Source organism: Pelodiscus sinensis, chromosome 2, assembly GCF_052426305.1.
Source record: "Pelodiscus sinensis isolate ZL-2025 chromosome 2, ASM5242630v1, whole genome shotgun sequence".
NCBI classification, from domain to species: Eukaryota; Metazoa; Chordata; order Testudines; family Trionychidae; genus Pelodiscus; species Pelodiscus sinensis.
Genome location: NC_143053.1, coordinates 150,702,921 through 150,729,340, shown reverse-complemented (window position 1 = coordinate 150,729,340; position 26,420 = coordinate 150,702,921). Strand labels below are relative to the sequence as shown.

The 26,420-nt window shown below is 41.2% G+C and overlaps 1 protein-coding gene across 4 annotated transcripts in view; it reads left to right on the top strand.

Annotated features, from left to right (window-relative positions):
- PTPN3 (protein tyrosine phosphatase non-receptor type 3) overlaps positions 1 to 26,420 on the top strand; it is a 316,623-nt gene that overhangs the window by 247,465 nt on the left and 42,738 nt on the right. For all 4 annotated transcript variants that reach the window (XM_006135940.5, XM_075921606.2, XM_075921609.2 and 1 more), the window contains 7 exons: positions 457 to 655; positions 10,402 to 10,479; positions 11,647 to 11,703; positions 17,460 to 17,616; positions 18,577 to 18,740; positions 23,451 to 23,541; positions 23,819 to 23,880. In XM_006135940.5, coding sequence (XP_006136002.2) covers positions 457 to 655; positions 10,402 to 10,479; positions 11,647 to 11,703; positions 17,460 to 17,616; positions 18,577 to 18,740; positions 23,451 to 23,541; positions 23,819 to 23,880 — 808 coding nt within the window. The remainder of the gene's footprint in view (positions 1 to 456; positions 656 to 10,401; positions 10,480 to 11,646; positions 11,704 to 17,459; positions 17,617 to 18,576; positions 18,741 to 23,450; positions 23,542 to 23,818; positions 23,881 to 26,420) is intronic.

Sequence of the window (26,420 nt, the reverse complement as noted above, 5' to 3'; positions counted from 1 at the left end):
CTTGTACATAACGCGGGGACTGCCTGTATTGCTTTCCCGGAAGCTCCGGTGAATGCCAAGTAGTCTAGATCAGTTTCAGGAGTATTGTAACTGTAGTTTGAGCCCCAGATGTATGAAAAAAAGTTTTAAAAAATGCTTTAATAAACATGCATTGGAATTTTCTGAAGAACAGTTAATTGCTCATGTATTCCATGTTCAAATGACCCCACATTTGGACCAAATCACTCTATCCCCAACCTCCATGAGACACAACATATTTGAAGACAATCCAAGTAAAAACATAGATATTACAACACTTACAATAGAATAGTCTATTGTTTAACAGAAAGTCACACTCAAACTAGCTTTCTGCTATCATAAATTCACATTGTGTTTGTAATTACTACTGTATGTTGAGTACAAACACATGAATATCAGTACCTTTTTAATGTATTTTATCTTTTCCTTTTATTGAAGGAATGTATTGGAAAATAGTCCAACACAGAACTGTCTGACTCATACCTCACCCGTTACCTTGTCCCAGTTTCCCAATGGAGTTGGTAACTTAGCAGGCTCTCATCCATTGGATGGGGTGGACAAACAGTTTTTAGAAACATATGACAACATTACGAAAAGGAGCTTAACAGAAGATTCCAGTCAGTACTACTGTGATAAGGTAAGTTGTTTAACAAGGCTGAGTTAAATGAAAATGGAGGTCTAGTATAAAAGTGTATCTAGTCTGTGAGACAAAACATTCATAATATTGTTGCAAAATATACAAGCTTAATGGCACGCACTAATACAGATTGGACTTCTGTGGTCCAGCACCCTTGAGGCCTGACAGGCCCTGGGTGAGGAGTTTTGCTGGATCAGAGAAGGTCATTTCTGGCCCTCCTGCCACTGCCCCCCCCCCCCTCCCACCCCGGCCTGACTGCCGGCCTCTCTGCTGGGTCCCCCTGTCGCTGGCCCCCACTGTCCTGCCAGGCTCCTGCTGTCCTAATGGGCAGCCCCACTACCATGCATCGGGCTCCCACTGCCCAGCCAGGAAGACTCACTGCCATGCGTTGGGCTCCCAGGCACTAGCCCTTTACTAGGACTCTCTGGTCCAGGACCATGGATGTTGCTAGACCAGAGAGTCCCAGTTTAGAGAGTTTCAATCTGTAAGAGTAAGTGTGGTCTATTAAGGTTTACATTTACCAAAGAGGAAAACGGTAACCAGTCTGGCAGGCAAGTCTTCCAGCTCTGTGGGCTTTCCATAGTCTCCGCATTTTCAGACCCACTTTCAGCAATTACCCCCTAATGTAAGGGGAAATTCCTGTGCAGTTATTTGCCTTTTGCCTCCAGTCAGAGCTCTTATACATTCCAATGGACAGCCCTGCCTTTCAGTATAACAAGGCAGCACCTGCCTATCACTCTGGCTCCCCTTACCTCATATTCTCTCTAACTCTTTTTCCCCACACTCTCCAGAGAAGGCTGCTGCCAAGAGTCCTCCATCTTCCTGACTACCACCAACTCAAGTGTTGTGGTGATTATTTCCAAGCATCACAACGAATCTCAAATCTCCTTATTGCTCCTCCTTTCCAGCCTCATAAGTCTCCCACAGTTCTAACAACCTACCCCTCCCCTTCTGTTTTCCTGAATGCTATTTGCACCCTTTTTCCTCCTATTCAGGGAACTGCCAAATGAAACTACTTGTAGGAAGTGGGGTGTGGGAGAGGGGTACATAAGAACGGCCATACTGGGTCAGACCAAAGGTCCATTTAGCCCAGTATCCTGTCTACTAACAGTGGCCAGCACCAGGTGCCCCAGAGAGGGTGGACCAAAGACAATGATCAAGCGATTTGTCTCCTGCCATCCCTCTCCAGCCTCTGACAAACAGAGGCCAAGGACACCATTTTATCCCCTGGCTAATAGCCTTTTATGGACCTAACATCCATGAATTTATCCAGCTTCTCTTTAAACTCTATTATAGTCCTAGCCTTCACAGCCTCCTCTGGCAAGGAGTTCCACAGGTTGACTACACGCTGTGTGAAGAAGAACTTTCTGTTATTAGTTTTAAACCTGCTCCCCATTAATTTCATTTGGTGTCCTCTAGTTCTTCTATTTAGGGAACTACTAAATAACTTTTCTTAATCGGCCCTCTCCACACCACTCATCATTTTATATACCTCTATCATATCCCCCCTCAATCTCCTCTTTTCTAAACTGAAAAGTCCCAGTCGCTTTACCCTCTCCTCATATGGGACCCGTTCCAAACCCCTAATCATTTTAGTTGCCCTTTTCTGAACCCTTTCCAAGGCCAAAATATCTTTTTTGAGGTGAGGAGACCACATCTTTACACAGTATTCAAGATGTGGGCGTACCATAGTTTTATACAGGGGCAGTAAGATATTTTGGGTCTTATTTTCTATCCCTTTCCTAATAATTCCTAGCATCCTATTTGCATTTTTGACCGCCGCTGCACACTGTGTGGAAGTTTTCAGAGAACTGTCCACAATAACTCCAAGATCTCTTTCCTGATTTGTCGTAGCCAAATTAGCCCCCATGATACTGTACGTATAGTTGGGGTTATTTTCCCCGATGTGCATTACTTTACACTTAGCCACATTAAATTTCATTTGCCATTTTGTTGCCCAATCACTCAGTTTGGTGAGGTCTTCTTGGAGTCCCTCACAGTCTGCTTCTGTCTTGACTATCCTAAGCAGTTTTGTATCGTCTGCAAACTTTACCACCTCACTGCTTACCCCTTTCTCCAGATCATTTATGAATAAGTTGAAAAGGATTGGTCCCAGGACTGACCTTTGGGGTACACCACTAGTTACCCCTCTCCAATCTGAAAATTTACCATTTATTCCTACCCTTTGTTTCCTGTCTTTTAACCAGTTTTCAATCTAAGAAAGGACTTTCCCTCTTATCCCATGGCCATGTAATTTACACAAGAGCCTTTGGTGAGGGACCTTGTCAAAGGCTTTCTGAAAATCTAAGTATACTATTCGGCCTTTTGGCTAAGATCGTGGGTAAACATGCTCTCGGAGCGCGACCCGCGGAAAGGTAGAGGTCGGGTCAGTAGGCTGTATTGGCGTCATAACGGTTCCCAAGTCAGTACCCTGACATACGCGGGGCGTTTCGCCTGACTGCCCAACGCTCGGCCCTTGCCTGGAAGCCTCGCATATGCTCCAGATCAATTAATATCTACCGGATCCCCCTTGTCCGCATGTTTGTTAACCCCTTCAAAGAACTCTAACAGATTAGTAAGACAGGATTTCCCTTTATAGAAACCATGTTGACTTTTGTCCAACAAATTATGTTCTTCTACATACTTCACAATTTTATTCTTTACTATTGATTCGACTAATTTGCCCGGTACTGAAGTTAGACTTACCAGTCTGTAATTGCCAGGATCGCCTCTGGAGCCCTTTTTAAATATTGGTGTCACGTTGGCTACCTTCCAGTCATTAGGTACGGAAGCTAATTTAAAGGATAGGTTACAAACCACAGATAATAGCTCAGCAATTTCCCATTTGAGTTCTTTTAGAACCCTTGGATGAATGCCATCCGGTCCCGGAGATTTGTTAACATTAAGTTTTTCTATTTGTTCCAAAACCTTCTCTAATGACACTTCAATCCGGGACAGTTCCTCAGATTCATCACCCACAAAGGATGGTGCAGATTCAGGACTCTCCCCAACGTCCTCAGCCGTGAAGACTGAAGCAAAGAAATCATTTAGTTTCTCTGCAATGGCTTTTATCGTCCTTGATTGCTCCTTTTGTAGCTCGATCATCTAGGGGACCCACAGGTTTTTTAGCAGGCATCCTGCTTCTAATGTACTTAAAAAACATTTTGTTATTTCTTTTTGAGTTTTTGGCTAGCTGTTCCTCAAAATCTTTTTTTGCTTTTCTTATTACATTATTACACTTGATTTGACAGTGTTTATGTTCCTTTCTATTTATCTCACTAGGATTGGACTTCCACTTCTTAAAAGATGCCTTTTTGTCCCTCACTGCTTCTTTTACATGATGGTTAAGCCACGGTGACTCTTTTTTAGCTCTCTTGCTATGTTTAATTGGGGGTATACATTTAAGTTGGGCCTCTATTATGGTGTCTTTAAAAAGTTTCCATGCAGCTTTCAGGGATTTGGCTCTAGTCAGTGTGCCTTTTAATTTCTGTTTAAGAAACCTCCTCATTTTTGTGTAATTCCCCTTTTTGAAATTAAATGCCAGGGTGCTGGACTGCTGAGGTGGTGTTCCCACCACAGGAATGTTGAATGTTGTTATATTATGGTCAGTATTCCCAAGTGATCCTGTAACGGTTATATCCTGGACCTGATCCTGAGCTCCACTCTGGACTAAATCAAGAATTGCCTCTCCCCTTGTGGGTTCCTGCACCAGCTGCTCCAAGAAGCAGTCATTTAAGCCATTGAGAAATTTTATCTCTGCTTCTCTTCCTGAGGTGACATGTATCCAGTTGATATGGGGGTAATTAAAATCCACCATTATTACAGAGTTCTTTATTTTGGTAGCCTCTCTAATCTCCCTCAGCATTTCAATGTCAGTATTGCTGTCCTGGTCAGGTGGTCGGTAATATATCCCTACTGCTAATTTCTTATTATTGGAGCATGGAATTACTATCCATCGCGATTCTGTTGAACATGTTGATTCACTTAATATTTTTATTTCATTTGATTCTACATTATCTTTCACATACAGTGCCACTCCGCCACCCAGCCTGCCTGCTCTATCCTTTCTATATATTTTATATCCTGGTATGATTGTTTCCCACAGATTTTCCTCATTCCACCAGGTTTCAGTGATGCCTATTATGTCAGTCTCCTCATTTAATACGAGGTACTCTAGTTCACCCATCTTATTAGTCAGACTCCTGGCATTTGTGTAGAAGCACTTTAAAAATTTGCCACTGCTTATTTGTCTTCCCTTCCCTGATGCATTGGATTCCTTTATATGCGGTTGTTTGCTCTGGCCCATGGTTTGCCCTCTCCCCTCCTCTCTTTCTGACTACAGCTTAGAGAATCTCTTATCAATGGATTCTCCTCTAAGAGAAGTCTCCCTCCGATTTACGTGCATCTCTGCACCAATCGTCTTTCCCCCATCTCTTAGTTTAAAAACTGCTCTACGGCCTTTTTAATGTTTAGTGCCAGCAGTCTGGTTCCACCCTGGTTTAGGTGGAGCCCATTCTTCCTGTATTGGCTCCCCTTCTCCCAAAAGTATCCCCAGTTCCTAATAAATCTAAACCCCTCTTCCCTACACCATCGTCTCATCCACGCATTGAGACTCTGAAGCTCTGCCTGCCTACCTGGCCCTGTACATGGAACTGAAAGCATTTCCGAGAATGCCACCATGGAGGTCCTGGATTTCAGTCTCTTTCCGAGCAGCCTAAATTTGGCCTCCAGGACATCTCTCCTACCCTTCCCTATGTCATTGGTACCTACATGTACCACGACCACCGGCTCCTCCCCAGCACTACACATAAGTCTGTCTAGATGCCTCGAGAGATCCGCAACCTTCGCACCAGGCAGGCAAGTGACCATACGGTTCTCCCGGTCATCACAAACCCAATTATCTATGTTTCTAATGATCGAATCACCCACTACTAACACCTGCCTCTTCCTAACTGGCATTCCCTCCCCCTCAGAGGTATCCTCAGTGCGAGAGGATACCGCAACATCCTCTGGGAGGAGGGTCCCAACTAAAGGATGGTTTCCCTCTGCTCCCATTCAATGCTCTGTTCCCTTGAGACTTTCATCCTCCTTAAGAGCACTAGGGCTCTCAGACTGGAGGTGGGACTGTACTACAGTGTCCTGGAAAGTCTCATCAACATAGCTCTCTACCTCCCTTAACTCCTCCAGTTCAGCCACCCTGGCCTCCAAAGCCCGAACTCGATCTTTGACGGTCAGGAGCTCCTTGCAACAGGTGCACACATACGCCACCCACCCACAGGGCAGGTAATCATACATGTTACACTCGACACAATAAACAGGATAGCCCCCACTCTGCTGCTGGGCTTCTGTCTCCATTTTTCTAATGAATAAGTTTAAGTATGAACTGGGATTCTTTTTAAACCTCTGGAATATAGATTATTCTAAGAGTTTTGTTTTAAAGAAGGTCACAAGTCACTAGTGTTGTACCAATAAAAGAAGGAGGATCTTATGAGGGGGGTAAGGCAAAAAGCCACATTTATTGTAAAGATAATAAAAAATAAAGAAAAGATAGAAGCAAACAACGTTGTTTAACTACTTATTCCTATCACTACTTAACCCTTATACACTTATAAACATTCATTCATACATCCGTTCATTCTGTGTATAGTTCTGTGTATAGTTACCAGCCTGGAAGTTGCTTGTGATAGAATACTGGCCAGGTACTCTGTACACAAGTGATGGTAGTGGGGAGCGAAGTCCTGATCAGATGCGTATCTGAAGCTCCTGGTGGGCTGGCAACAGAACCTTGGACTCTGATTCCATAGTTTTTTAGTACAGTTCTTATAGGAATTTTTTCCTATGCCAGTCTATGGAAATTGCTGCATCATGCTGATGTCTTCAGGGTGGCTGCCAGGTGCTCTTCAGTGATCTCATTGGGTGGACCTCCAGTACTTGGTTTTCTCCACTTGACACCTTTTGGTTGCAGTGGCACCTGACGCCTTCTTCAGCCCTTTGTTGCTGTATTCTCAGGCTGGCACCTCTCAGAACCATTCATTCATTGTCCAAGCACTCTCTCTCTCACATACATTCCCTAATTAATGTTTCCCATACAGTATTTTGTATAATAATAAAAGTTGTAGTTACAAAAGTTTCTGGGTGGTATTGCTTAAAACATTCTCTGAGTGCTGAGTAAAGTTACAATGTTTTAAAGAGAACAGGCGTTAATTATGTAACAATGCCCTTAGTCAATTACAGGGCTTGGCTCCCATAGCAGAGTTAGTGGCTTGACAATGCATTGTTACAATGTATCTCTGCAATGTCAATTTCAAGCAGCCCCTTGCAGGAGCTTGAGCATGCCCTGGGACACGGGGGGGGGGGGGGGGGCTGTTTCTGGCTACATAGGATTATATTCTTAACAGTTCTAAGTTACATGACCTAATACATTATATTCTAAAGGGGCAATAATAATAATAAATCTAAACATTTAACAATCTTAACTACTAATAATAAGAATAAGAATTAATAATAAATCTAAACACTTTAAGTTGTGGGGAACAAATTATGGGGAGTCACTTCCATTTGGGGGAATCATTTTCAATACATTGATATGTTATCCCTACACTAGTGCCCTCTAAACTCCCCCTCTCCAAACTCTCCTGTTAGCTGTTCCTGGTCGCTGAGTCACAGGCTTATATAGCTCTGGTAGCCCCTCCCCCTGACTGAGGCTCAGCCAATTAACAGAGGCTTCTAGATTTCAAACCTTTTAGAAGCTCCTTCAACAAACAAAGCAAACAGACAAACACAAGCTCAGCACACTGCAAGTAACTCCCCCACACACAAACATACACTCCAGACAGCCACTTACCACAAGGGTCCCGTTTTTACTCCTCTTTTACCTGGAAAACTCCCTCCAAACTCTCCTGTTAGCTGTTCCTGGCCACGCTCTCCCTGGTCACTGAGTAGAATACATATGCCTGGGGTATGGTATGGAATGCAGAGATGGACGAGAGACTAACTAAAATTAAACCCCGTTCTGGGGAGAGTGAAATGGTATTGGAAGAAGATTAAATTGAAATGTTTCAGGGCAAAGAAGAGGATAATTGCAATGAAATGTTATCGGTGGTGAAGTGACCTCCTATTTCTTGGGGTGAAGGAATGAAATGTTGATGTGGGCAAGTGAAGAGGGGAAAAAAAATCAAATGATGAGATTTCCCATTCCCTCTTCCTTTCTCCCCCTTTTCTTTGCCTTTCTTTTCCTTGTTTGTTTCTTTGACTGTGTATCTCTTTCCTTAGTTCTAAAAAGTTTTATGTAAATATAGTCAAATGTGTGCAAGTTATTCACACAAATTTGCATTTTCTGTGCTTTTTGCTGTGAGGATATTGGCAATTCACGTAATATTTTTAATAGTGTCTGAAGCTAGCACCCTGTGCTTGCTTTCCTTAAAGATTTCAATCTGCTGAATCAGTTGAATGGAGAGATGTATATAGAGCTATTTTTTTTTTAAATAAATGGGCTCCAAATTGCTGGTTATATCAACATTTTGAATTGAAATAAAACAATGATGTTTCTTATCATGGAAATTCTTCAACTGCTTGTTTATGTCAATTCCAATTAGGTTTGTGTGCGAGCATGTGAATGGCAGCTGCAAGATTTTTCATCTTACATCATTGGTCAGATAGGCCTGGGCACCCCCTTAAGTCATGCATTCATGGTGTTCAATATAGAGCTTTGCTGATCCACCACACTCCCTCCCATTTCTTTTTTACTGGCAGTGACCGCTAGCTGGAACACCACGTTGATTTTGCCTTGGCAAGTGCATTTTTTAGCAGTCTCCTTCTTCAGTATTTGTGGTTGGTACTTAATAGTTTAGTAGTAGCAGTATTAGAAGTTAAGTTGTAAGTTTCCTTTCAGCAGGCTCTCCACACCAATGCTCCCCTGCCAGTGGGGTATGCCTCAATCCCCTGGGGTTTAAATTCTGTGAGATATATGGCAAATTTATGCTTAAGATCAACTCTCACGCTTCCTGTTTTGAAGTGTCCCCAAGCGAGCCACCAGGAGATGTTCAGGATTTGTAAAGTGTTTTCCCCTAAGACCTTAAAAGTCTGGGAGCAAAGGCTCAAGATCCTCCTCACGGATGCTGCACTCTGACCACAGCTGGACTCAGAGTCTGCCAGACACTTATGCACAGCATCTGCTCATGAGTGTGGAGCACGCTGGCACCAATGATGTGAGAGCCAGTGCCAAGGAGTCTCTGCTCTGCCATGGCTCTGTCTATAGACAGCCATCTATGAGGCACCAGTCTCAGTCCCCAGTGCTCAAGAAGAAGCAAAGGCCATAGTTTGATCGCTTTCCCCTACCAAGCCCAAGAAGCCTACGGGAGAGAGACTTGAACCAGGCCACGTCACCTTGGCCCTGCCACCTCCCAGTGTGTCTCTGACTCCTGCCGCCTCAAGCATCCAGTTGAGTCTGGGGTATCACCACTACCCAGACAACATGCAGGAGAACTGCAGCTCTTCTCTATTGCAGAGGAGTTCGAGGTGGTGCAGGGCCTTATATGTTTCATGGCACTCTCCTCCTCACAGAGAAGTTGCCAGTGACTGCCCAGTCCCCGATTCCATCAAGGCGCAAGCCAGCAATGATGTCATGCCAATCTCCATCTCTGACATGCCTTTCCCCAGCATGGTCCATCCTCATGGGGGAGCTGCATTGATTCCCTAAACCTTGGCACTGCTCACTACCAGTGTGAAGCACCACTTTTCCATGGTCCTCTTTCTCAGCGACCTCATAGTTGGAGGTGGAATCCTATCACTCCAATAGACCAGGAGCAGAAGGTCCAGGTTCCAGTGTGACTGTCAGCCCTATTGGGCACTGTGGCCACCCAGTGGCAACCTTTGACTCAGAGGCCCTTATGGGTGCCCTGGACTTACCATCAGAGCCAGGGACAGAGCCAGAGGTTGAGATCCAGATCCACTTCAATGATGTCAGCATCCTTTGTCTCTCCACAGTCACCATAGGCACTGGCAATGACTCCCCTACCTTTGCCTGCAGCACTGACAACAGCAACCTCAGCACTGGAAACTTCAGCTCTGGAGACCTTGGCTCCAGCAGCCTCAGCACCGCTACTGTGGAGGCAGAGAGACAGCAATACTGGGTGCCATGTGACTCCCCTGGACGCTTAGGGGAGTAATCAGGGCCCACTCTCTACGCTTTCCTCCTCATTCTCCCCAGATGAGGCTATGGCAGGGACATCAACAGCCCTGCCGTTAGAGGCTAATAATTTAGTTTAGTCACAGCTAATTCGGCTGAGGATATATAAAGTGAGCTAACTCTCAATGAAGAGTATTTCAATCCCAATTTTTACCTCTCAAGCGTCAGACACTCAGAAAGGCTCCAAGCATGCTTTTTTAAAAAAAGATGTTTCTTTTTCATAGTCCTTGAAATCAACAATGCCTTGTTTTGTCTGAAACTTAACAAAAAGTCCTCTTTGGCAGGGATCAGGCATTGAGGAGGTGACAATTTCTGAAAATTATGTTCAACATTATGCATCATTAACTATGATGATCTCTGCCTCTTCTAGTATAATAAACAGGAAAACACAAACAATTTTTATGTACTATATAATCCTAACTGTTCTTTATTTTTACCATGTTTACTTTTTTCTTTTTCTAATATGGGCTAATCTGTATAGGAAATATTGTGTTCTGTTTTGCCATTATATTGGGTTATGAAATAGGCAAGCTAGAAGATCCTTTTCAATATGTTGCAGAATGAAGTAATTGATGGAGATTTGCTTTTGGTCCGAATCACTCCGGATGAAGATGGGAAATTTGGATTTAATGTGAAGGTAAAACAGGAAGCTTAAAATCTTATGAACATGAAATGTAGTTAAATAACTCTTGTTTTAGCTGATCAAATCCGTATTGTTTTCCATATTTAATGTCCATGTTTGCATCAGAGGTAAGAGTTTAAGGGATATGATCAGGGGTCACCGAACCGCGGCGAGCCCTGCTCTCCAGCCGCGCTGTCCAGCGATCTGTGCATGCGCAGATCGCCCTGCACATGTGCAGATCGCCCGAACCCGACTCTTCCGGGTTACAATCTACTCGCCATGGGCGAGTAGATGGTATTATTTGTCGAGCCCTGAATATGATGATCTGTTGCTGTCCTCCTAGCATTTTTTAAAGTGTTATAAACTCTAGCCAAGATTTTTTCAGAAATAGATGCTTAAGATTAAGTTCCTAAATCACCTCCATAGGCACCAAAATACCCACCTCATTGGCTATAGTAAGCATCCAATTGCTTCTGATGTCTTTAGTAGACATTGCTATATGCCCAATACATCTGAAAAACTGATCATTTATTCAGATGCCTACAAGTGAAGTAAGGAGCCTAACTTCAGGAGATCATTTTTTGAAAACTAGGCCCTTCTTGTTTTAGGATAAACAAAATGTGTTAATGGTGTGTGCACACCAGTGGTGAACCAATTATTACAAAGGTGAAAACTAGTAAATTAAGGAATTAGGGAAGGAGATGTGGTAGCAGCTTCTGTAATTTCTGATTAATGTCCATTTTTAGGCCCTGTTACACTGCTTGAATGTTACAACGTGGCCATAGTAAAAATGAGAACCCAGGCCCCTGTTCTGGCATCTGATCCCTGTCACTTATTCATGGGCATTGTTAGATTATCGTTTTCATTCATGACCCCCTGAAGAAGACATGTTTTATGTACATTAGACTTCAGTGTTTTGTAAAATATAAAAGGAATAAAGAAGTGTGGTTGGTTTGAGATTTACAGTTAGATCCTGGAAGATACTGAGTTCTCTGGTCCTAGTTCAGCACAGCAGTTAAAACATGAGTACTGAGCACTTTGTAGGGTCAAGCTCAATGAGAGCAAAGCATAAATGTTTATATTCACGTAGGAACAAAATATAGGCTATGTGTGGTATAATGCACTGCGTAACATTCATTGTAATGATGTATTTATAATCACTGTTTATTTAACATCTTATAGGGTGGTGTTGATCAAAAAATGCCTCTGGTAGTTTCAAGAATAACTCCAGGATCATCTGTAAGTAAACCCTTATATAGTTACTCAGTGTATGGCTCCATAGCAAACCCACTGTTTTTCCAGTGTCTGTACACTTCGAATATGTTGTAACAGATAGCTGAAATGTCTTTTTTATTACTATTACAATAGATACATCATCTAAATCAAGTATGGAGGACAAATGCCATTTTATTTTGAGTTTTTATTTTGGGCACATACTTCAAAGTATATTTTTCCAGACTTGTGTAACAAATAGAGATATATCGATTCTAATTTTATACGAATTCTGTGTGGTTTATGCTGTAGTTTATAGACTGCAAAGTTTCATTGTAATTAGACCAGAGTATAATGCAAGGACTCTCTAAATTTTTTATAGTACAGAATAGACATGATAGAGAAATTGACTTGTGTGTCACATCTTGCTCCAACTGTGATTGTATGACCCATGTTACAGAGCTTTGACATGATGATAGAGATAGGTATCAGCTATGGTCGCTTTTTTTCCAGCTTTCATAAATAAGTAGAATTATACAATTTCATGAATTTGTAGTTGTATTAGAGAAATGGATGAACTGGAAACAGAGGAGCCAGCACCATGAGACCAGTTAGTGCTGTCCAGACAGACCATCAACCAAGTGAAAAAGGATAAGGAAGCACAGTTTGGAAACCTCTTATGCAGTTTTGTTTGTTTTATGGCAGGGCTACTCAACACGTGGCCCGTTTGTTTGCGGCCCGCGGGGCAGTTTGGGTTTACACAGGGCTCAACACACAGCCCACAGGTGGGATCCTTTGAACATGGCCTCCAACGGGAACATGCTCCACAATAGCTAGGCGTCTTCCAGGTAGGGTGAGCATTGAAAGATGCAAGTGGATGGGCTGGTTAGAACAGATGGGTACAGGGTGTCGGCCTTTCTAGCCCCCACGGAGGAGGTGCTGCGAGCGCTGGGGCATTGTGGGAAGTGCTTTGTATTTATGCCCCCCGTCAGTGTGAAATAAGCTGTTTGCATATATATTTGCATGTATATGCAACCACACTTAAGTTGCAGCCCTCTGCATGTGCTGTGCGTATCATTGTGACCCTTGGGGCTTCCAAAGTTGAGTAGCCCTGTTTTATGGCATAGAGGTAGCTATACATGGTAACTTGATGCCTTGTGCATTTTCTGAAAGTATGTCAGAACCTCAGAGTTACAAACACTTTGGAAATGAAGGCTGTTCATAACTGAACAAAACACAATGGTTGTTCTTTCACACATTTACAATTTTTGACTTAATACAGCTTTGAATCTTTATTATTCAGAAGAAAAATGCTACTTTTAACCATCTTAATTTAAATGAAACAAGCACAAAAACAGATTCCTTAACAAATATTTTTAACTGTTATGTAGTGGTTTACATTTAAAACACTACTGTATTGTATTTGCTTTTCTTGTTTCTGTTTTTTGACTTTGCTGCCGCCTGATAGTATATTTCCAGTTCCATATGAGGTATGTGGTTGGCCAATCAGTTCATAACTTGTGTTCATAACTCTGAGATTCTACTGTACTGCAAGATTAATGATCATCTTACTATTTTCCATAGAAAGTAAAGTGCATCAGTTTCTGGTTGCTTAAAAAGATGATGTTGCTGAAATTCAAACATTCATTTTTAATGTAGGGTGCAGAGCATTTGTAGGCTATTGTGTCTACAAAACTAGAAACTCTTAATGTTATAATTTTTTCATCCTTTTTGCTACTTATTTAATTTGCTCCTGAATGAATCATTATTGGTATGTTTCACCTCTAGGGAATTACATGGTATATTCCTACATTAATTTTTCCAGATTGTGCAAGTCACTTTCTTCTCTTCCCAGAAGAGGTTCTGGAATTACTTGAACAAAACACATACAACCAAATAAATCAGATGTTTTCCCTTTTAGACCCTAAGTAATTGAAAGTATAATTTAAAGCAATTTACCTCTAGTTAAGGAATAATACACATTTAAGAATATCTGGGGGTAGGTTAATTTTTGTGGCTCTAGTGAAGAAAGATCCATCTAGCCACTTATGGTGACAGAGAATGCAAGAAAGAAGAAATAGAACTGCAATAAAACATAGGTGACATTTAAAAGTACTACTTGGTTAAAAGTTAAGTTTCATGTCCTAGTAGGACAATGAGGAAGCCATTATAATTATAATTGATTGAACCTTAGATTGAAAACAGTATGGGGAATTTTTAGGACCAAAAAGAAGTGCTTGGCATTATGCCAGACTTTCACATCTTAAACTGGATGAAAAGCAAGTAGCACAACTGTATTGAAAAGTTTGATCTCTAGAAAAGGGATGTATAATATATTGCACAAAAGGATTAATTCCTGTCCTAACTACCTTTTTCTCTGTCTACAATGTGGATTCCTTGGTAAGTAGCTGACTAACAGCTAACATTCTTGGTGACTGATAAAGAAGAATGTTAACTTCCAGGCAAACTGTTAATCACTGTAAGATGTTGCTGCCTCTCAATCCCACACTCTGCTTTCTTGTTTGACTCACTTGATTAAGCCCGATCTGGGCTAAAAATGTAGGTTGACCCAGCTACATGACTCGGAGTGTGGAAAAATCCAGTCAGTAAGACAGCCTTACCCCCAGTGTAGATAGCGTTAGGTAGATGATAGAAGAATTTTTCCATTCAACTAGCTACTGCCTCTCAGGGATATGGATTAACTTCAGTGATGAGAGTGCTCCTAGAATCATTGTAGTGAGTATCCACACTGAATCACCACAGTAGTGCAGCTGCAGCACTGCAGATGTTCCACTGCAGCATTTCTAGTGAAGATGTGGCCTTGCTGAACAAAGAGACTAATGCCAGAGTTACAGAATTAACTGGATGCCCTGAGGTAATAATATTGCCAGAGGTAATAAAACAGACAGCAGCATTAAAAGAAGAAAAAAAAAGAAGCAAATACTGTACTGCCTTGGGGCTACAGCCAAAGCACTCTGGGCTTCAGCCACAGGGGATTTGCAGTCGCATAGGCTATGTCTAGACTGCAAGCCTCTTTCGAAAGAGGCTCTTTCGAAAGAGAGCGTCTAGACTGCACGCGGAACTTTCGAAAGAGCAAGCCGCTTTTTCGAAAGAAAGCACCCAGTGAGTCTGGATGCTCTCTTTCGAAGAAGCCCTATTTACATTCAGGAATGCCTTCTTTCGAAAGAAGCACTTTCGAAAGAAGGCGTTCTTCCTCGTGAAATGAGGTTTACCGCCGTCGAAAGAAAAGCCGCGTTCTTTCGATTTAATTTCGAAAGAACGCGGCTGCAGTCTAGACGCAGGTGAAGTTTTTTCGGAAAAAGGCTACTTTTCCTGAAAAAACCCCTGAGTCTGGACACAGCCATAGTGGGAGTGGGATGAGGTCTATGGGTGGGGCAGAGGCTCACGGTTTCTGACCTTTGGGAGCACCGGGGTTCAGTTCTTTAGACCGGGAGAGAGGGGTGCTGGGGCCTCAAGGCTTAAGCCTCACAGGGGGCACAAAGGCTCAGGGCTTCAGCTATGGGGATTAGGGCTACAGTTGCAGGGAGGGGGGAGGTCAGGACTCTGGGCTGGGAGGGAGGCTTTGGGGCTTCTTAGCCTCAGAGCTGTGGGGTTCAGGGCTTTTTGATCACAGCTTTGCTCCCAGCTTAAGCCCCACAGGGGGTGCTGAAGTTCAGGTTTCAACCATGGTGGGAGGTGGGGCTGCAGCCCGGGGCAGAGAAGTCATGACTCCAGGGAGCTGGAGTGGAGGTGGCTCAGGGGTTTTGAGCCTCAGGAATTCCAAAGTTCAGGGCTTTAGACCAGCTCAGAGCTTCAGCTCCACTCCCAACTTTAGCCATGTTGGGGGCACTGGGGCTCAAGGCCTTAGCTAGAAGGGGAGCACCCGTTTCATCCCCAGCATTCCTCCTGTTGCTAATTCCCAGAACCCCCATTACTCCTGCCTGCTGAAACTGAGAATGGAGTTGTGGAGAGCCCTAGCATCCACCCAGAGGATTGAACTTGGGAATGGAGCCACAGGACAGAGTCCCAGTGGTCCCCCGGCTCCCATTTAAAATCCTGAACCCTGGTGCTCCCTGTGGGACAAAAGCCCAGGGCCCCCTTCCTGGAGCCTTGCTGCCCATAAGAGTCAGAAGTCCCAATCCTTCCCCTCAGAACCTGACATCCCAACACACACCCTGAAGCTGCAACTCCAGCCCTCCCAACTGTAGCCTGTACCTTTTATTCAGAGCTACAAATAACCCCCATTCCTGAGGTGTAAGTAACCTTGAGATTCTACATGATTTTGAAACCTTTCCCTCTGAATCTAGATAAGTTCTTGAAAATCTACTGGCTGCCCCAAGGTGTAACTTTTTAACATATATGACAAAAGGTAATATCAAAGTAGTAAGATAAACATTCACAGGAATAGCATTCTGAAATCCTGCTTTCTGAAATTGTACAATGTAGTAGAGACTTTCTCAAGGAATTGCTACAGCCTGGGAACTCAAATAATGGTCACTAAATGTTGTGACCATCCTTTAAGATTTTTTTCTTTGCTGTTTTACATTTGCCCGTTAATGTCTTCCATTAGCCCACTTCTCTTCCTCACTCGTTCTAGATGTTCACCTCTCTGCCTGAAACATGCAAACCAGGGCAAGGAGGCAAGTGCTAATCAGGACAACTTGTTCATGTTCCTGTTTTTTGATAGCACAAACATCATCAGGTGAACAGATATTGATTAGTGAAGCTCTGTAACACACATAGGTATAGATGGGGGAGCAATTAAGGGTAGGTTGAAAGGAGGGGCAGATCTCCTGTACAGGTAGGCTTCAGTTTATTGCTGCTGGGTGTCTCCAGAATAGAATATCTGTTTTTGCTAGGGACAAGCAAACATGAATGATTTTCTTCTGATCTTAGCAGACCTCTCCGAGAATGATTTTGGCTGTTAAGATCTTTGCTAAAACAGCCTTGTTTTAGACTCATCTCTTGTTTCCTAAAGAGCACTCGTGAAGAACTGAGGAGAAATTCCAAAGCCCCGTGCTCAGTCCAGTACAGGGAAGAGTCTAGCAGATCTCTACACAAACAGGGAGCATTCACCTCATGCATGGCACACCTAAATCCTGCCACCCTCTGTTGCTGCAGGGGCAGGAAGATGATTTGCTGCTAGTGGAAAATTGTTAATGGAGAGGCAGGAATGAAGCTGCTAATTCCCTGGGTGGCATTTGATCAGTTCTCCCCTTTTAGAACAAGAAGCAGCTTGTGTGAATCTAACAAAAAATACATAAATCATCAATTGTATTTATAGTTTAGTAAAACCAATTATCTGTAATATGGGAACAGCCCTCATACATAGTTTTTAATATTCATCTTTCATTTCCATATATGATGATGGAGTTATATTATAAAGAATTTTTACCCAATAAAAATGTAAACTTACTCCTATTCTTTGCTATTTTAATTGCTCTGCTATTTTATGTGTTAGTCCATGTTTCCAAAGATTGCAAAACTCAGATATATAAAACATATTCATAATTGCTGCTTGGTAATATAGATGGCAAAGTATTAGAAACTTTTATATAGCTGTTAATAGGCTGGGTTAACTGGTTCTTTCATCTTCATTCTGAAACCACTTAGGTCAACTTGAGATCAGAATCCTCTGATATAGCTTGTGATACAGAGGGTAAGACTTTGCCAGAGCAGAATTTTGTCTTTACTGCATAATGAGTTCAATCTCCCTGAGATTAGAAATGTTCTACTGAAGGTGTTGTATAAACTGACATATTTTTCTTTTGATTGTGAATCAGGCTGATAAATGTATTCCAAAACTGAATGAAGGTGATCAGATAGTGTTAATCAATGGTCGAGACATCTCAGAGCATACTCATGATCAAGTAGTAATGTTTATAAAAGCCAGCAGAGAGTTGCACACAAGGGAACTTGCACTTCTGGTCAGGCGGAAAGGTAACTTCACTGTTTGAAAATGTAACTGAAACTGTCATGCCTCTAAATTGTGGCTTTTTCCTCTTGCAATTTGCTTTAATATATTCATAATCAAGAGTTATACTCTGAATGGGTCTGTACTGAAATAGTGGTAGCATTTGAGAACATCTCTTCTTGATTACGAACACAAATGTTTGCACCAGCAGCCTTATACATTCAAGTGAGGATCACATCTACTTAGAATAATGTTTTTCTGCATCACAGAGCTGCAGTTTTGGTGAGGTTTTAATCAAAGGAAAGAGCAATGACCCAAATGAGTGAATATTTTGAGAATATTAAACAATAATAATGTTAAATTAAATATGTCAGCAGTTAATTTTTTTTGTGATGGTATGATAGTTCCTTGCCCAAATACCATTTTGATAAACATTTTAAAAATACCATCTTCTACATTTTCATTGACAGATGTGCAAATAACACTAAATTCTCTCCAGCCAAACCTAGAGTGAAAATGTAATTTACAACAAATCTAGAAGACTCGTTTTCTCATTCTTGAAATGGGCATATTTATAAATTTTGTTCTAAATTTCAATAGGTGAAATTCATGGGGGTTTTCCTATGATGGTGGTGGTTGATCTATTTGCCTACCCAATAATGTACACAGTAAGGCTGCTGGTGAATCAGTAGATTAGGCATATAGGTTTCAAAAGTTTAAAGTTATGCTCTTACACATATTTAGACATCTAAGTCATTGGTCTCACTTTTCAAAGATGTTGAACACCTGCCATTTCTGCTGATTTGTGTAGAACAGGGATTGGTCAGCATGTGTAAAATAATAGCCAGATTTATTTAGATGTCTCTGACCCTAACTTGCAGCATCAAGAAGGACTGAAAATGTCCATGTTTGTACTTGGGTAGATTTTAGTGTACAGTTTGATACTGGATGCAAGTAAAGTCTAAATTTTCCTGTATGTATTTCAGTTGTCAAGCCCTTGGTCGAGACAAAGCCAGAAGATGAAACAGATTCCCAGAATTTTCTAGAATCCATTCTTCCCACATATTCAGAGTACGGTGACACACTGGAGAAATCCATGGAACAACTGGAGAAAGGGCTAGAAAGTGGGACTGTACTCATTCAGTTCGAGGTAGGTAACATTAAACATTAACTTTACAGTTCAATTAAGTTAAATTCAGTTACCATCAATGCTGCCTGCTTTTGTCTAAGGCATTTGGACACTTCTCTCTCCCTTTCGACACCATCTCAACAGGCTGAATACATCCTCTTCTCTCTCTCTCATACTTACTCTTACACACTCAGCCATCTTAGAGAAGAGTGAGTTATTGCTCTTTTGCATGAAATACTGAGAGAAAAATTGCTGTTTAAAGTTTTTAGTTCAACCACCAGTTTATCTTAATTTTATGAATTCTGTTCATGCCAAAAATCAAGTTTTCTGACAAAAGTCAGACCAGTCTGAACTTGACAGAGGTTCCCATGTTACATAATGAAAATGCAGGATTATGGTTTGTGAATGCAGGCAACAGCTTATCGTTTCCTCTTTCCCTACATTTGCTGTGCTTTACAGGAGTAACAACAGAAGCTTATTCCTTCCTGGCTTTTTTCTCTGTGGAATGTAAGTTTCTGTGTTAGAGGAAGAATCTTCTCAATCAGGAACAATCTGAGTTCTCTTTCTCACTCACACATACTGCTTGTATAACCTGGGGCAAATCACATAGTCACTCCTATATTTCACAGAGCTGTTGCTTGGTTAAATTCATGTATGTATGTGATATGTATGTGATTGGCAATGTCTGTTTAAAAACCCCACAAATAAAATTGCTGATTAAACCAGGGAATTAGGAATAAAGTTAAGAAAAGTCATACTAGGGTTCAACTAACCCAGCCCCCTTTAGCCTCTTCTTTTCTAAATTGCCCAGTCCCAATCTTTTTAATCTCGCCTCATATGGAAGCTGTTCCTCACTCCTAGACATTTTGGTTGTACTTCTCTGTTCTTCAGTTGTTCTTCAGTGCTTTTCTTGTGGCAAGGTTATTCAGTGGCCTAACCTCGGTCTCTGAGTTACTCTTGTTCTCAGGGCCTTAAACTATCCTCTATAGTGATTTATAAGGGCCTCTTTTTCCCTCCAATTCATGAGACCCATTAATCCCCAGATACAGACTAGCCCACTCTGCATCCTGAAGTTTAAAGAGCAGAGGTATGTTCCTTCCCCTCCCCCACACCCCAACTGCTGAAATTTTGTTTCTTAACTCCTTTTGTTCCTATCCATAGCAAAAAGATTTTGTGGTGACTAATTTCTGCTAAAGTGTGGGGTTTGACCTATTGCATAAAATACCTAATGGTTTGGGTCCTATTCCTGAATTATGCTCTGGGATCTAAGATTGCATTTTTAAAAGCTATTTTTATTCCTTCTGGTTATGAAATTAGCTTTACAAATGTGAACAGATTGTAACTAATGCTGCAATGATTTTCTGAGTCTGCAGAGGGTCTTAAACAATAATACCAAGAAATGCCCCATGCATCTGAATATGTTGATAATTGTGAAACCTAAAGGTGTACATTTATCTATAAAATTTAACTATTTTATTATTGATTGTTAACCGAATCATTCAGCCAGTGTGCTTATCTCACAACCTCAAATTGCTTTCCTTCCCATACCCAGGTGCCAAAACCTCATGCTCAACACGTGACAATTTTTTTGATTTAGTTCCTTTGCTGATATAAAAATATGCAACACAATGAAAACTTGAACTATGGGAATAGCATAAAAGAAGCTCAATTTAATATAAGCAATGAGTAAAATAGGGGCTGCCATGCCGATTGTATTGTTTATATTCATAGTGAAATCAATAAATACCTCAGTTTTTAAAAATAAATTAAATTCCTCCCAGACTATCAGTCAGCATCACCAAAGTGATGAAGAAACCTGGAGATCACAACATTTAGGTACAAATTACCTTGCAGTTCAAGAGATTTTATATGCAATGTTTGTAGTTTTCTCAAAGGATTTCAAGTTTCTTGCCGTCCCTTCATCATTTTAGATCTGTTCATAGTATTTCTTTATCCCTTTTGGAGTTTCCAACCTTATTCAATGCAGTAATCTCATTAATAAATTGACTTCCTTTTTTGTGATCACTGATGACCATGTTAAATAGAGTAGACCTAGCACTTTTTCCTTCTTTTATCTCTCTAGATCCTTGCCTAACTTAGTCAACATTGTTCATCTTTACCCTTTTTTCCAGTTCTTAATACTTTTTGCAGTCTGTTTGTCAATTCGTATATCCAAGCTAATAAGAGAGCCTTAAAGGAAGTTTGCTAACCTCTATGTTAATACTACACTCTTCTTTCAACAGTGTTTAAAGCATAAATTCAGGTTGCCTCACTTGCCTGAATATAAAGAACAGTGTAGATAATGAAGCACAGCTTAGGTTGCCAGAGTTCAGATAGGCCTAAAAGGTATAGATGGGTTAACGAAGTGCATTTTACTGTTTGTGGCTCTCTTCACCCAAGCTGTGCCATCCCATCTCCAGTGCTATTTGTGCTGTGTGACCCACTGCCTCCCAGCTGTGGAAAACTTTCCCCACCACAGGGAAAGATTCTGGCAGCTCCCCACCATTAGATCTTTTCCCTGCTGCAGATAAGGAAGGACTCCAGCAGAGGGGAAAGTCTTCAAAATTCCCCACTGCCAAACTCTTCCTCAGCTGCCTCCCACCAGAGTCTTTCACTGACCTGTGTAGCTATACTTCTACCTGCTATGCTTAGAAATTCTGTCTTGTGAGTGGACTTAAACATAGTAGGCTACGTCTAGACTGGCATGATTATCTGAAAATGCTTTTAACAGAAAAGTTTTCCGTTAAAAGCATTTGCGGAAAAGAGCATCTGGATTGGCACGGACGCTTTTCCGCAAAAGCACTTTTTGCGGAAAAGCGTCCGTGCCAATCCAGATGTGCTTTTGCGCAACATTTTTTTGCTGTCGGGGCTTTTTTGAGCAAAACAAATCTGAGGTGTCTACACTGGCCCTTTTGCACAAAAGCTTTTGCACAAAAGGACTTTTGCCCAAACGGGAGCGGCATAGTATTTGCGCAAGAAGCACTGATTTCTTCCATGAGATCGTCAGTGTTCTTGCAGAAATTTAAGTGGCCAGTGTAGACAGCTGGCAAGTTTTTCTGCAAAAGCGGATGCTTTTGCGGAAAAACTTGCCAGTCTAGACACAGCCAGTATAGTTTAAGCCAGCAGGGACTCTGAAATGCCACAGTTAAGGCCTTGACATTGATAATACCTTTGTCTGGCACTAAAAGCACAAATTTTATCAAACCAAAAGCTGAACCTAAATGTTAATTGCCGCAAATATTTGAAAACATCTACCAATAATGTCTCTTCCCATGTGACTCTTCCCTCTCCTTTCCCCCTCCTCCCATCTATGCTGTTCACACTGAATATATCTAGCACAGTCCAACCTTTTTAACCACAAGATCACTTTTTAAATTTAAGTACAATGACCCTCCCATGGGTATGGGTGCAGGAGAGGGAGAGGAGGATTTGGGTATGTGGAGTGGGGGCAGAGGGTTGGGGAAGGGAGGGGCTAGGGTGCCAGAGGCAGGCTCTGGCCAGGAGACTTATTAGCGAGAAGCCCATTCCTGTATCAGCCTCCCTGCCTGCCCCGTCCCCACACAGGCTGCAGCCGTGTGCTCTGTGAATAACTATGAGCCCCTTGTGCTTCATGGCTGGCTGTTATTGAAACAGGCAGCTCCCATTAGACAGTTTCTGGCCAATGGGAGCTGGAGCAGCTCCTAAAGCCTTCCCTCACCCCTCCGGACTCTATTTTTAAAGTGAAGCCTCCACACAGCCACGTTGGAGCAGTATGTGGGTAGGGTGAGGCAAACATGGAGTCTGCCTGGGGCTCCCCACAGTGTCTGTGGGCCAGACCTGGTGGCTTGGCGGGCCGTATTTTGCTCAGGCCTGTGGTATGCCATTTGCATGTAAGTCTAACGTGAACGGAATGTTACTAATATCCTCTAGTAAGCTTTTGAAAGGCCACTATTGAGCTACGTAGCTAAAATGGCAGTAGACTTTGAATACCCTAAAGTCCATGGAAAATAGCAGTTTTGGATTAGTAAGTCAGTGTTCATGAATTTGTATTGCCATTCATTCTGGAAAGTGCCAGATTTCAGCAATTTCTTCTGTTCTGATTTTTATTGCCATCTTCTTTCCTCTCTTGCTAGCCCAAAATTCTGCAATATTTGTCTTAAGTAGACCTTGCTGGGAACAGTCAATGACTCAAACACATTTCATTAGTAATAGAGATGTAGCCATGTTAGTAGCTTCCCCAATTATCACCTCTAATATCATTATCTCACAGACGTTGACCTCCCCCCCACCCCCCCTCTGTTCTGAAATTTGATCTGTCTTTTTTATGTGTGTTCACTTTTTTTTTATTGAATCCCTTTAGTATATATGGTCATGCCAATTTTCTTCCACAATTTGATCTGAGGAAGTGGATCTGGCCCACGAAAGCTCATCATCTAATAAACCATCTTGTTAGTCTTTAAAGTGCTGCATAGCCTACATTTCATTAGGTTTTTTCAGGCATTCATGTACAGAAGATGGACTAGCAATAATAATAGAGTTTCTGTTCTTGTATTTTTGGAATTTATATATGCCCCTCACTTCAACTTTTTAGGCAATGAAGAAGAGATGGCTTTTTAAATCCATTGCATAGTTACTTTACATGAGTTTCCTTTAGAAGAATATGCATTTACATGTGGATATGTGTAGTGCATATAGTGGTTTTTTAGCTAAGCAGATTCTTCAAATGTTTCCTCTTTCATATCTGTTTTATAGCAACTTTATAGAAAGAAACCTGGGCTGGCTGTTACGTGTGCAAAAACAGCTCAAAATATGGACAAAAATCGATACAAAGATGTTCTGCCTTGTGAGTATTAAATAGAAAGTTTATTTTCTTTTATCCTCTGTATAATGTGTTACATGTTATATAACCACTATGAACTTTGCCATTACTGAATTTATTATAAAATCAGAGTTGTATGATTGTGCATCTATGTTATATTCTAAAACACTTCTGTGCTTTTTTTCACATGCCTGTAATCAAAATGCCTGTGATTCCTTGGTTATTTGACCTAATGAAAGGAAATGATGATGATGATAAAACATGCCATCCAATTATTTATTTAATTCTTTTTTTTTAACAGATGATGCCACACGGATAATATTGCAAGGAAATGAAGATTACATTAATGCAAATTATGTGAACGTAAGTTATACAGGCATAAATATTAATTACAGAAATAAATGAATAATATAGCAGCACAGTTATTTATTCATTCTTTCATTTAATTCAGAAAAGCCTAACATTTTGTTCATTGTAACTCTCGGTAAGTAGCTTAAAGTGCTCATTAGGAATATAATTATTTATATTGCTAGTCTAAAGTCTAAAGCACATGGAAAGCATTAGCAGAAGGGTTATTTTCAATGAGCAAAAATAGTCATACAGTTTCATATATATTGCATAAATTTTAAGACCAGTAATTTTGTGAGGTTTAATAATTAATATTTGTTTAATAATGTATATCTAGGATTGCAGGCATCTGTTGCCAAATCAGTGCACTGGGGTGAGAAAAGGCTCTTAACAAGAGGAGGCTCCTGGGAAGCAACATAACAATACACTGTTAAAAAGAGCAGTGTAGACCTGCACAGTTTGGGCATGTAAAGAGCAGTGTGAGATATATGCCCTGGGGGATTCAGGTGTGGAGGACACTTGATTGTTATACTCTACTCTCTTACATGGTGCCTTATCATTTACACTGCTATTTATAACTGCCTTCTCGGTGTGTAGAGTCTGTGCTCTATGCTTCGCTATAAGTGTAGACTCACTTTAAAAGAGAATGAGTGTCTTTCCTAGTTCTTATCTGCATTTTTTCAGTGTAGTCTCAAGAGGGCCTCCCTTAATGCGTTACTCATTGTGAGGGCATTTCAGAGCTTCCATATAAAGAGCTACAATCTGACCTGAGTATGGGTTGGCGTTCAGCAGAGTAAGGATAGTTCAGAACCTTCCTAAGCCACTGATAAATTATAACTTTATCTCAAACACTACAAGCCCTGTGTATTGATACTTTCACGTTTTTGCCATCGATGCAGCACACCGTATTATCTAAACAATATTTTGATTTTAGAAGATGTCTATACTGCATTTAGAGGTTGGATTTGTATCTTGTGTAAACACATATGCGCTAGCTTTAATCTAAATAAAGCACTAAAAATAGGAGTGAATCTGTGGCAATATGGGCTTCAGTGTCAGAAATCCAAGTCCATTTCTAGAGTTCCCAGGCCAACTTGCACAGCCTGTGCAAGGACTCTGCTGCCATGTTTTCCCTGCTGTCTTTAGCAAACTAGCTAGATTAAAGTACAAAGTGCAGTCACATTTCTGATAGTAATGTAGACATTCCCCAAAAACAATATTCTAGGGAAGCTGACTTGTAGGAATTAAGAAGAATGATGTGTCGTTCTGTGGGTGACAATCTACTATTGTACTCTATTGGATGATTGTAATTTGGTCTTAAAATCAAAATATTTTAACTCATCCTTTTATTAAAATTCACCTACCCTTTGGAATGTTAAAAGCTTTGTAAAGCATGTAAACATTTCTTAATTCTATCAATGACATTTTAATTTGTAGTCACTTCCCTGTGGTCAGTGTGGCAAATATACAAGTGTACAGAAAAGTTAACATATACTAATATGTATAACTTGCATCAAACTCTAAACTGAACGTATCTGTGTAAATATAGATCATGCCATTATTCCAAGTGAACAATGTTTAAGAAAATGTACCATGTACCATATTCATTTTGGCTATTTTTAATACTTTTATCTTTCAGGTGTATGGGGTACTGTAATATCTTCTTGTTTTCCTATCTCTTTCTGTCCCTTCTTATCCTCTTTTTAGGAGCAGTCTGGGATACTTTTATGGAAATTTAATATTGAAATAAAATGGTAAAATGGTCTGCATCTATTGTTTTTACTATGTATGAGGTTTTATTTTTAGGAGAAGTGGTTGTTTATTTAAATTGATCTCTAGAATCTACCTGAATTGTATTGATGGGATTGCAACCATAAATGTTTTTGTCAGTGATGTGTAAACTTCAAAAAGTTCAAGATTCAGAAGGATTTCAAGGAGTATCCAGAAGTTCAGATGCTTTAAGGTAGATATTTCCAGGAACTATTTAGTTATTTTTTTGACCCCTATTATACTTTTGGCCATAACAATGTCCGTGACAGAGTTCCACATATTAGTTGAGTGTGGTGTAAACAAGCACGTCCCCTTGTTTGTATTAAACCAGTTGCCTGTTAATTTCATCAGGTGGCCTCTGGTTTGTGTGTAGTGAGGAAGGGTAAATAATATGTTTCTATTCATTTTTCCATAGTATTCATGATTTATAGACCTCTATCATATTCCCCCTTTAGTTCTTTTCTGTGCTGAACAGCACTAGTCTTTTTAGTCTCCCCTCTTGAGGAAGCTGTTAAATAACCTTGTTGCCCTTCTCTGAATGTTTTTTAGTTCCACTCTATCTCTATTGAGACGGGGTGACCAGAATTGGACATAGTACAGTAAAACTCCAATTGTCCGGTATCCCGTGCTCCGGCCAGTTGGACAATTGAAGCTGCTGTGAGCCCCATGGGCGCTTGCAGCTGGGAAAGGGAAGGGGAGAAGGGAAGGGAATTATACCCCTGTGACGGGTCTGCCGGGACCCGCACTACGTCTGGCCGGGGAGGTGGGAGGGAAACAGTGCGACG